Genomic DNA, 12,639 nt, shown 5'->3' with positions numbered 1-12,639 from the left:
TTTTCTCTGAATCCAAGAGCTGAATCTAGGCAAAACAATGACAGTGGTTAGTAAGAATAAAAAAGTCAGTTTGTACAAACACATGGAATTTCTTGATATTTATTTATTTTTCTCTCCCATGTCCTTGTTTTTATTTTAAATGATAACTTTTTGGTTTTTTTGGGTTTTTTTGTTTTGCTAGTAACGTGGGTTGGAGGTTTTCCTTGAGATGGTGCAAGGCAGTGGTGTGATTTTTGGCTTGAATGCAGTTTGTTGTAGCTACTTGTTCTCCAGCCTGCTAGGCTGTGTGTCTGCCTTTGCTTCTCCCAGCAGTATTATTCTTCGTATTTGTTGACTTTGTGTCTTGGATGAGAGTGTCCTTAAAAAAATGTCTGTGGTTTATTTATTTGCTTACCTAGAGCCAGAACAGTTTTAATGGGGATGCCTGTGAGAAATGCAGGTTTCTCTACTACAGAAATATTTATTTAGTAACTTTAGTTAATTGGACTATTCATTGCACTTATTTTGAGACTAGTAGCAATGAAGTTTCTGTAAGTTTAATGGTTTTGTAAATGGGTGATTTCTGTGCTCTGATTTAGTAACTTTAAGTAGCAATACAGTATCCCAACTTGTCATAATTGCTGACTGAATACGGCAAGGAAAAAGTTGTAAAAGTAGAGGAAAGTACATCTGCAGGCATGGGAGCTCAGCCTCTGTTTCCCCTGTTTCTTTCAGTATGGGTTTTTATATCAGGGAAACGTCACTGATACAAGCTCGAGTCTCAGGTTCTTGTGCTCTCCCAGGAACAGGTACATAGACATCACTGTCTGAATCTTGGCGGAGTTAAACTACTTGTGTGTACCTGAATATAATACATGAAGTGTGTAGTGTATTGGCAGTGTGTAGTGCCTTTTGTAATGCTGAAGAGTCAAACAATGTTTTCCAGTTGTAGGTAGCATATGGATGCTGTATAAAAGTCATTTCTTCCCCTAAGAAAGGGGGACTAGCAGAACCACAGAAACAGGACGTGGCCACTGCAGGAATTCCTCTTCTCTCTGTGGCTCCAAATGGACCGTGGGGTTTTGTAGGCACAGCTCACCCAAATCGCTGCCATGTAACTGTCTCTCTAATCCCCACATCACTACTATTGTATCAGACCATTGCGTAAAGAGCAAAGGCCAGTTCTCTGTAATCTTCAGAGTGAAGCAACAAGGTGGTACTGGTCTGGTCGGTGTTAGCATAACAAACTTAGGTTTAGTTTTCAGTTTGCTTGTGCGTTATGCTGTGACTCCCACACCAAAACTATGCATTTTTCACCATCTTCTGAAGTGCCAAGAGCTGCATAAGATCTCTGTCTATCAGGTCCTGCAGTTTCTGATTGATTAAAAAAAAAAAGTACTCCGTTGAAAGTAAGAGTAACTCTCATAAGAAAATGCTGTGTTCACAGAACCATGCAAGAAAACAGCTTTTTTCCTAATTAGAAATGTATAGCTGAAAATGTATAACGTATAAACTTAAACATACAGTTTAGACTACTTATTTGGCCAAAAGTAGTAGGCTGATTTGCAGTAATTTAGTTAGGATTATCTTTTGATTGTTAATATAGTATTCATTACAGCCTGGGTGTTTCAACCCAGACCTTAATTGACAAACTCTGAGTGGATTCTATTTTATGTGCATCAGTGAACAGGATAAATAGAGAGCAGCTGGGAGAGCATTGTCTGTCATTTGGTTTCCGGTTTGGACCTGAAATATGCATTCTCTTTATATTTCTCTTTCAGTGATAGTGGAATTCTTTGGTGAGAAAAGGGAAAGGGGGAGTGTTTTGAGAAAATGTGATGCGAAGTGCCAATGCCATTGCAATTGATTTTGGATTTTTTTTATTCATTATTCAAACAGATTTTACTTTTGAGTATGTGCAAAGAGAAGCTCTCAGAGTTCCCCTTATCTTCAGAAATAAGGACGGACTGGGAATTAAGTAAGTTACAACCACATCGTAATGATTAATAAATGCTTTTGTAAAATAACCGTTATGCTTTCCACTTGTGTATGATATTTCTTTTGATGATCTCAAAGTGTATTGCAATTATTAGGACTGTCAGCATCCTTGAGAAGAGGAATGATTGTTTTCCGCTTATAAAGAAGCAGATAATGAGGTAGAAGTTAAGTGCATACAGTGTGGTACTACACAATCAAAAATAAGTTGGTGATGAAAGTTAGGAATAAAATTCAAAGGTTCTTGCATCCAGTCCATTCTGTCTTGACAGAACAATCTCCCAATTTTCACTTCTCAATTGTTTTCTGCTTTACAGGTGGAATGTCTAATGATGCCTGCCATTTTCCATTATAATTGTATCTCTACAGAATGTTAAAGCTTTGTAAATATTTAATAATGTCTAGTTAAAATGTGGTATTATTAGAGTCTTTCTGAGGCTGCATTTTGTTAATATCCAGTCGTAAAGGATTTGGTATTTTACTCAGTGAATCCTGCAAGTTTCTTTGTAAAAGTGACAGCATTTAAGAGAGAAATATTAAAATAATATACTTTATCAGCCACATAATCCATAGTTTAGATAAATGTTACTTAATGCTGTTGGAAATTACGATTGTGTAACTGATTGTATCTGAAAGATGGAAAATTCATTTTCCAAAAGCATAATTGCTTTGCTCAGTTTCAGCTGGAGCACCTCAAAGTTTAAGGAACTGCGGAGACCCAATTATTTAATTAAAAAAAATCAAGCCAGCCCAATATAAGTTAAGGAGAGAAAGAGAAGCAATAGTGTTTGGAGTATGCGACAAGCATATGTTCTTTTACTGCAAGAGTGAATAGGAGCTGCTGTGATGCTTCTCATGATGTAATAAAATAGTTTTGTACGTTGAACTCTGAATGGGAAGCACTTAATTGGTACTCAGTGTAATTACGGTAATGTTTATTTTGTTGTACCGTTATGTTGTACTGGAATATTTTTTTCTTTGGTTATTAAGACCAGCTATTTCTCTACTTAGTACTGGATGCACAGTCTAGTTTCTTGTTAAAAAAAATAATGCACACACTAAGATACCATCTTTTTATTTGTTTGTGCAAAGCCATTCCTGGATCGTATCCTAATTTTCTAAAGAAAACATACACGTATAGTGTAATGTTTTAGAAGACAGGTAGAAAACCTAGCTATTAAGTGAGAAAGGCTGGTCACTTCTTACAGCTTTTAGACAGTTCTATGCTTCGATTTGGTGTTGTAGAAAAATAACCTGATTTTTCTGTTGTATTACTTGAGAGAAGATGTGGTCAGGTGGAAAGCATTGATCCTTAAAGTTTTTGCAGGAAAGGGGATACAAAAATATCTGGTTTGATATTCCTGAAGTCTAAAACCTTCCATATAAATTCATATGAAAACCTGAGAAGCAGAGAAAAGTCTTCCATGCTATATTTATAGCTTAATTATTCTTCACCTGCGAAAGCCACCTCCTTAACCTTAGTTTATCTATTATGTGACTATAGGATCATCTTCCCTGATGAATCATTCTCTTGTTTATCTTCTCCACTGAGTTTCCTTAATGTAAAGTACCATTTGTTCTACATTCCCTCATGACAGTGTTGGCCAGCCTAGTTCCAAAAGAGCCAATGACATCTCCATTGGGTGCTTGTCCGAATGTGCAATTACACTGCATGTGTATATGTAACCATCACCTGAAGCTGAATAGTTTTTGTTTCAGTGGGGGCTTTATTATTTACAGGAAATTCCTGCTCACTTAAGTATTGAGCTCTCCACTTTACTCACCCAACTTTGGTATCCCAGTTCCTTGCTTTCTCTCAGCCTCCAAATAGGGGAGCTTTTCCTCCTAGGGTGGTTTTTCCTGCTGCGTTAGAGCCTGTGTTTTTCTGACCCTCCTTTTGGCTTCTCTGCTCAACTTGGCAGTAAGGTTCTTTTTGTTGAAGGTTGTTGCTACTTTTTTGTTCAATTTTTTTCTTCAAGACATCCTTCTCTTGGAGGAATCATCTAAAGGACGTATCTACTGTGGAAAATGATGGAAAATCATCTGAGACAACTGCTCTCTCCATATGCGTTGGTTTTAAACTGCCACTTCTAAAGGGCAAGTGATAAAACTTCAAGAATTTCTTCTGGAAGAAGACATCAGTTCTTCTCTTTAGAAAGCACACATAATACTGCATCTCTGCAAAGATGCTGTCTGCATCTTGAGATTGGCTTGAGAAAACTTGCGGACTTGAACGTGAGCAAAATGTGCACCTTTTTGAGCAGCTACCATCAATTCTAGCTGCCAGATCTTCCTCCTGTGTGTGAGGAAGTTCACAAATTCCCCGTAGTAAAAGAGGAAAGCTGGGAGATGTTTCAGCTCTTACTGTGGTAATGGTACATGTTCAGCTAGTACTCCATCAGCGGAGTGCGAGCTCATCCCACAGATACAAACATTACTGAGCTGCAAACGGCAGGGAATTATCAGAGGTAGATAACGAGTACCACAGCCCGGGACCAGAGTGTTTCCTCTGGCTGCCTGTAGCAGACAGTGGTGCCTCCAGAACTCAGGCTACTGGTGCGCTGCTTATGTCGGGCAAGATCATTCACAAAGATACTTGTGAAGATGCTTGTTTCTTGGTGTCTGTAACCACAAGATGTAATATCGTTTCCTTTGTAATTGCTCATTATTCAGGATTCTGTAATGAGGCAATTTCACCTCAGACATTTCGACACTGGAGTCTCAGCTCACACATCATCATTGGCTTCCCTGTTGTTCCTGTGCCCGAAATCTGGAGAGCTGCCACCTGGCACTCCACTCTGTTAGCTGTGTGCTTTTGCTGAAGCCCCTGGTGTGATACTGCCTTCGGAGAGTAGGCTTTGGTCTTTCCTGATCCAGGAGTTCAGAGACTCCTCACGCTAATGGGGTCGTGTAGAGAGTAATCTGTTTTTTTGTGTCATGTGTTGCCTTGTTTTTCTTGAAGGTGTACTGTTTTTAGATGCATTTGCAGTCAGCCTTCCTATTCCTCCTCCTTCCTGGAAGCCACCAGTAATGTTTGCTAAGACGTTGAAGAAGGGAGAGCTTTGGCTGTGTACCTGCCCTTCGTGTGCTTACACGCCACGTGTACAGACAGGCCAGGTTATCGATGTACTTCGGTGTTTTACTGAGGAAAAAAAAGACCTGGCCTCAAATGCTTATGTGTATGCACACATACACGCTGTGAATCCACGTATAGATGACCACGCCTCAAAGATGACCACTGAAAATCAGGTACCTTTCTTTGTAAGCATTATCAAAGCAGTGAAATAAATAGCAGTTTTGGAACGCGGATTGGAAGTGAAGAAGTAGCAGGACTGAATGCTGTATGCCTTCATTTTCCGTTGGAGTTCTGCAGCTCTGGCAGTTAGGATAATGCATCTTTTGAATTCTGAACTGGATTGCGAAGAGGTAGAAGAGGACTAAATGCTTATCCACAGCAAGAGTTTTGGAGTCACTTGCCTGACTGTCACATAACTAATTCTTTGGATAGTGAAGGAGAAATTGTGTTTCAGTTCGCTGTAATGAGCTTAGAATAGTCTCAGCAGCCAGGCTGGACTAGCCAGCTTCTCCGTCACCTGCTGACTGCTGGTATCATTCTAATACTATTCTGACATCTTTCCTCCTTTCTAGTCTAGGCCTGTTTGCCTTTCTCCCTTTTGTGACCCATCCACACATTATATGCAAATTTTTCCTTTAGCTGGAATTCACTGCCAGCTTTTTCTTTTCTTCTTAAGGATATTTTTGATTAATTAGTATGCTGACAGAAGTAAGAGCAAATTTTATCTGATATTTGAGCTTTGTAAGGTTTCTGTATGGAATCAATTGATTTCTCCATTTCACAGTTAGTTGGGTGAATTGTTTTTATATTTCCATTCTCTGCTGAAACATTGAATACTCAATGCTCTGGGGGATTAAAATACTAGAATTTGTAGATCAGTAATCTCTTATAGGACATTCAACATTCTAATATTTTTTATTTCAATGAGCATGACTTATTAGTTGAAATGATGTTGTAAAGGAATTGTGCACACTTAGGCATAAATGTCACTAGAGTGAGAGAAGGTTGGAAACACGATTTATGTGTATTTTAAATGACGCCAGTGAAATGCATGAGCAAACTTTCTTATTTGGCACTCTGCAGGACAACATGAGTTAATTTTATTTACATTTCCATGCCTTACGTGTATCTGTCAAAAGTAGCTGGCATGCAAGATGAGAGTTTCGTGGAAGTGTAGATATATACATGCTGTGTGCATTGTATTCCAGCAAGATCAACATAGTATTGACGCCTGCCTAACTGATCCGAAACATCGAGAACCTTTAGTCTCATCATCCTGCCATTTACTGCTTCAGATAATGAGTGTCATAGTCTGCTGTCTTCCATCGCTAGAGTGAGATGGGACAGTTTGCCTTTGGATCCGAGTCATTTGCTGATGAAACTCAGGAACCTCACCTTCCACTCCAGGCTCTGGAGGAAATTAATGCTTTACTGGGTCTTTTCTAGCATCACCGTCTTGTCCAAAGGAGGCTGTGTGTATCCTGATATGGTAGATTAGGTCATCCACATATATGTAGGGTGACTTTTGAGATACAGTAGTCTATAAAATATGTGAGACAAGATCATGTTTAGAGTTCTGACATTTTGAATAACTGATGATATGTGCTTCCACTTCTGTTTGCTGTTAAGCAGTCAGCTTGCATGTCTGTGCCTGGCAGACGTACAAAGCATAGCTGAACAGTTTGGTTAATGTGCTTGGAGGTACTCTGAAATGGCAAGGAATTAGATGAATGAGAAAAAATTATTATAATGAAACTTTGGAAATTGCTTTCTTGTATATATCTGACCATCGTGAGCTGTTACTTGTGTGGCTGGAAGGAGGAGAGTCCACCTACGATCTCTTACCAGAAGAGGAGTTGTTTTTCTCTGAGGGTTGTTTGGCTGTTTCCAGGATTGTAACGTGGAGATCGAATGCTGTTTGCAGAGATGTTGCCTCTTTTATCTGAACAGCGGTCATCTTGCATTGTACTGTGGTTAATCAGATATGTATGCTAGCCAGAGCTCCTCCTCGTTAGGACTTGAATAGGAGACTTCTCTAGCAAATCTTTAAACATTTACTAGAATGCAAGTTTGCACCAGTGTTTGCATTTCTTTTCTGTTTGAGGGAACATGATTTGTATATAACAGGATGCTGAAAATCTCAAATGTAGTCAGTTGTGTTGTGGTGTTAAGTCACCCTGCTATACTATTCTTCTCCTGTTTTTCATGGTGTGTGAAATTTTTGGAAGCATTCATAGTGTTTTTATGCAAGATGCATTTGCCTGAAAAATTGCATAACAGTGAGGGGAAAAAAATCTCTGCTCAGTTCTTGCATTGTCAGTGTTCTGGATTTATACACAGAAGAACAAATGAACCAACACTTACTGATTAGTTTAGGACTGCTGACATCCAAGAAAACAATTCTTTTTTTGGCTATCATACTGCTGCAGCAAACCAGCCTAATTGTTAAAGTGTGAGTGTGCTGGAGAGGACTGGAGACAAAGAAGTGCAGTCATTTATGGTCTCAGCAGCCAGCAGAATAGTTTGAATTAAAGCTGGACCTCCCAAGGCAACGCAACTACAAAATGGGTTCTTGTACTTGAAACCTGCTGTGTTCAAGCCTGAAATTCCTCCCGTGGTGTACTCTTTCGCTAATGTATGATACGTCATGAGATTGCAGAGAAAAAAACACAGATATGCCAGGTGTGCTCTCCAAAGAGCTAAACATGCAATTTTATCGTTAGGGAGGATTGTATTCTTCCAAACTGAGTAATGTTTATTGTCAGCTGCTGCTGGAGCTCTCAGGAAGACCGGATTTGCTTGTATGCACCTGGGTTAGGGTTGTTACCAATCGTGGTTGTTGATTTTTATTTTGATCTATACAAATGTGAAAAAGATTGCCCACCTAATTGTTCTGCATGTCTGACATAAAATACAGGCAAGCTGTGGCACTTGAAGATAAGCCTTGCACGCTCTTGTTGCCCACAAATAGTTCCTCCTTCCCCTACTTCTGACTTTCTAGTGCTTCGAAAAAAAGATGAGCTCTGAATGAACCCTGAAGGTCAGTAGATTCAGGCTGTTTCATTCTGGCGAGGGAGTGCATTCCAAAGCTGTGGGGCCCTTGCAGCTAAATGCAAAGATGTGAGGGTTGGCGGAGACCTAACAAAAGATGTTGTCCAGCCTCCGCATCCCACCAGCGGAAGGTGATAAGGGTAAAAGAAAGTGGGCAAAAAGAATTTGGCAAATAGTTCTCAAGATACATGCATGATGGTAAACGCATTTTTTAAGTTTACCTTTCAGTGTTTTCTGAATAATAAAAACTATTGCTCTAAAAGTTTGTCTGTTCAGAATAGTTGCCTGTTCTGATTTCTAAATGAATTATGTCAAAAGTGCTTTTTGACCAGACGCAAGTTGTTTCTTTTCCACCCGTGGCAGTAAGAGAGGGACCGAGCACCTAGCTGGCAGTTCCCTCAGGGCTGTTTTGCATTGCAATTCCTTAGTCAGTTTTCGTGCGATGTAAAGTGTGAAATACTGTCGTTAAGGTGAAGTCAATCAGCTTTAAACCCCACTGTTGTTATTGTTTTCTTTTTCCGTCCAGTAATTATGTTGCAGAATTTTACTCTCTACCTGGCATGTAAAACTCACTCACTTGATGTACAAGCCTATTGTCTAATTACATTCAAGCCTAAAACACTGCCTGTGTTAGAAGTGATCTTATAAATGAATCAGCATTGGTGAACCAATTATGCTACCATTTAATTTAGCTCTGAATTAGCCCGAATTGAATTGAACAACAATTTCCCTACCCACCAAATACAGCCAGACTGTCTTCTGCCAGACAAGGAGGTTTGGAATAGTCGTTAAAATGAAGGGGCTTTAATTCATTACTTTTGCTATTTCATTTCCAGGCAGTGAATCCAGCCTATGATGTTGTGACTTTGACCAAATTGGTTTAGCGCTGTGTGCCTCAGTTTGTATCCGCTGGCAAATGTGATAATGCTCACCTTGGGGAATATACGTGAGGCATCACCAGTTGCAAACCACTGCAAGTTGCTTAGCAGGAACAAGCTATAAAGCTTTAGGATTTTATCGAAATCACCCCCAACCCCTTCCCTTCCCTCCCACTCTAGTGCTGCGAGAGAGTGCTTGGAAAGACACCTCTTCTCTTTCGTTACGAGCAGAGAAACTTTTGTACGCTTGCCAATGCAAGGATGCTATGTATGTCATTAAAACTGGCACTGTCCACGCTTCAGAGAGGCCTCACTCTATTCCACCTACTGCATTACAGACAAAGAGCACTATACATTTATTTCTCTTTTATTATGGTACCGAAAGTGTACCCATACTTATCTTGACGGTATTTAACATTGATTTCTTTGCTAATTGTAGAATGCCTGACCCGGATTTCACCGTCAGAGATGTGAAGCTATTAGTGGGTAAGTTATTTTGAATGCACTGGATTAACTCTATACAGAAGAGAATTGCTTTGAAATACTTGTCCAGTTGTGTTTGTAGACATTTGTGATAACTCTCAGAATCTGGGAGAAGGCATGGAGAAGCAATTTGTAAATTAAAAAGGCTGGGAGAACCCTAATTAGTGGTTGTGCTGACCGGGCTCTGATCTCATGCTGGATAATTGGCCATTTGAAAGAGAGGGAATGCTTTTGCTCTTAACAGGTGTCCTACATACACTTTTGTGATCCTGGAAAGCGGCAGCTCTATTGATCGAGTTCCTATTTGTTTTATCTGTTGTAGAGCAGCTGTTTGCAAAAGGTATGATTGGAGCCGTGTCACCTTTTGCCTGTGCTCTCCCCATAGTCTTTATCAGTGTCAGGCCAGGTCAGTGCTTTGAGGAAAGGTTGCTAAGAGAGACTGAGCGCAAAGCTTTACAAACTGCCTGTCTTTTTGATAAGACACAAACCAGAGAAGCAGTGACTGTAATCATCAAATGTTTCCTAGCAATTTTTGGAAAAGAAATTTTTTTAACTCTAAGAAAAGCTACGTTTTGAGTACTGTGTATGCTGTGTGTTTCTTTGAAATCTGCTTTGACTGAAGATGGATGTGTTATTTATCGTTTAGCTGAAATTGTTACTGAATAGTGATACTGCACTCTGTGAAGTTGTTGCTGTGAAGCTAGCTGAGCTTTGGATGTCTTAGCTACAGTCCTTCAAAGGGATGTTGAACTGCATTCTTGCTATCTAGAATTTATTGGTTTTATTTACCTCTGCTGTGTGAGGGGTTAATCTTTTAAATTAGACAAATTGCTGCATTCTGAAAGAAGAATTTTTGAAAATTACTCTTGAGTTGAGTAATCAATAGGAACATTAAGTCTGGAAAAGATGTCGTTAAGAAAAACAAGGGAGAGGAACTTGTGCCTCATTTCTTTTCAGCTGGGGTTATCAGTGAAAGAGGGGTTATCTCTGATAACCTTCCTTCACAAACAAAACTTGGCGCTGTTGCTTAATTTATGACCATTTATAAGTTCTAAAAAAAAAGCACCAAACCACTTAGGCAGAAAATGTTAGAGAGGTGGTGTGGGAAGTGCTGTTTGGTAGCATTTCTGTTGGTCAGTCTGCAGTTAAATTAGGAAATAATATGAGGGTATTTGGAAGGCCTGCATTTTATGGATTTCCTAAATGCCTGCATGCACGCATTTGTAGGTACGGAATCCCTCTTTTTGCTGTGGAGAAGCCTCGTGCACAAGCCTTGCAATTATCTGGACTCTGCAATTTTCTGTGAATTTGTGCTGTAGTTGATAAACTGCCATTTCTGTCTCTGAAACTGCTGAAGTTGAGGGCCTGACTTTGAGATGTTTTGGAACAGCGTATGGTTGCATAACAACATTGTTTTTCCTGTATAACAGTCAAAGTGTGGGAGTTGCATTTCCTCAGGATTGATGTCCCTTCAAGTATTAGCGGGGTGGAGATTCCTGTGTACATGACCAGCAACGTGGGAGGATATTTATAAATAAAATTAGATTTATTAAACAATGGAGCAGAAATAACGATCATAATAAACTTTGAGATTAACTTTAATATAAAAGTGTAAAAGTTTCTCACAGCTGGTTCAGCAATCCGTTTAGATGCTCTAGGCCTGATACTGCACGTCATGGGTCTTTTTTTATTGTATTTGGACAAACTCCCTTTGGAGTCATTGTACTGAGCCTCTAATTTGGTCAAGGGTATTGTCACCTGCTGTCTTTTTTTTAATACGGTTGATGACTTCTGGCATCACAGGTGGAAACTTTGATTCAAAAGATCTAGAATATTTGGGAAATGGGACTGTAAGTTATACGTGGAAAATCCTGGTTTTTATGGCAAATCATTTCTGTCGCTGTGGAATTTGTGCTGTATGTAACGGCCACATTGACACAGAGAGCACAGGGGGGCAATTTCTGTCTCCATGTCAAATCTCTAAATTATCTACTAATGACTTCAGGAAGCACCGGTGAGCGCTTTTCTTATTGCATATCATTGCTGATAACTTCTTCTAGTTTGAGGTTAATGTATATCTCACACTCACAATCTAATGTTCAAATAAAGCAGATGAAAAGTCTTGGTTTATTAATATCTCCTGTGATTGTCCCTGCATTTTTTAGCAAATGCCTCAGATCTTGCGTTAAACCTCCAGGTATCTGCGTTTCTGAAGCTCAGTGTTTTCAAAACTTGTTCAACGCTTTGCTGAACCTGGGAGGGGAATGATGTTTTGCGAATGTGAGATGGAGTCATCATAACTCTCTGCATCTGAATGTGTGTGGGAGTTGACACAGAGAGAACATAGCTCGAAAAATGTTGTGTTCTGTGTAAACTTGTTTTTTTCAGTGCTCATCATTATAGTATACTGGTGCTATTTAAACCTATCATTTGTTCTCTTTGCTTCTTCGAATCGGGGAAACACATTTGTTGCAGAACATTTTAAAGTGATGGTGCTGGGTTTGTTCAAAGCACATAAATTGCACAGGAAGTTGCTGAGCCTTTGGTCTCAATTTCTTCTGAAATCTTACTTTCTATTTCTAACGTGATTGTTGTATCACCTCCATATTTGGGTACTTATAAGTCACAAGGAAATAACAACAACTGGTAGCCTAGCTTTTTAAATTTCCCCTTGAAAAGTCTGGTCTGTGGCAGTAATAAGGAGAATAAAATAGATGTGTTTTTCGATCATCGTTTGTGGTTACTTGGGCTTAGGTGTCTATTTTTTTAATGTTTCGCCAGACTTCCAGAGAAACATTGCCATCTCTTGTTGGATTTTTTTGTTGTCATTGTTTAAAAAATGCAGATGCCAGCTGCAATTTAGTTTGTAATGTTTGTGACCTGCACATTGGTGAGCACGAGTGTTCACCTATGTGTAATGTGTGTGGGTGAAACACTCTTCCCGTACAGTAGCTTTACTTTAAAGAACAAACACTTTAAACTGCATGGTTGGAATAGTGGTTATAACTAGACTCCTACCTCAATATGAAAGATATCCTGGATATTCTTTAAACTTGAGACAGTGGATTAATTTCAGCAGTTGGAATTTGTCTGATCTCTGAAATGGCTGTGAGGCAAGAATACAAATGGAGAAGAGGAGAGGAATTACTGGCCTGCTTAGGAACTTGAGACAACTCT

The 12,639-nt window shown here is 39.4% G+C and overlaps 1 protein-coding gene across 10 annotated transcripts in view; it reads left to right on the top strand.

The window, feature by feature from the left end:
• Nucleotides 1–12,639, top strand: part of KDM2B (lysine demethylase 2B) — a 126,564-nt gene that overhangs the window by 9,343 nt on the left and 104,582 nt on the right. For all 10 annotated transcript variants that reach the window (XM_075434951.1, XM_075434952.1, XM_075434948.1 and 7 more), the window contains 2 exons: nucleotides 1,879–1,957; nucleotides 9,419–9,465. In XM_075434951.1, coding sequence (XP_075291066.1) covers nucleotides 1,879–1,957; nucleotides 9,419–9,465 — 126 coding nt within the window. The remainder of the gene's footprint in view (nucleotides 1–1,878; nucleotides 1,958–9,418; nucleotides 9,466–12,639) is intronic.

This window comes from Opisthocomus hoazin, chromosome 13, assembly GCF_030867145.1.
Source record: "Opisthocomus hoazin isolate bOpiHoa1 chromosome 13, bOpiHoa1.hap1, whole genome shotgun sequence".
Classification (NCBI taxonomy): Eukaryota; Metazoa; Chordata; class Aves; order Opisthocomiformes; family Opisthocomidae; genus Opisthocomus; species Opisthocomus hoazin.
Note: the sequence above shows the minus strand (reverse complement) of the source record. Positions and strands in the feature narration are given on the sequence as shown.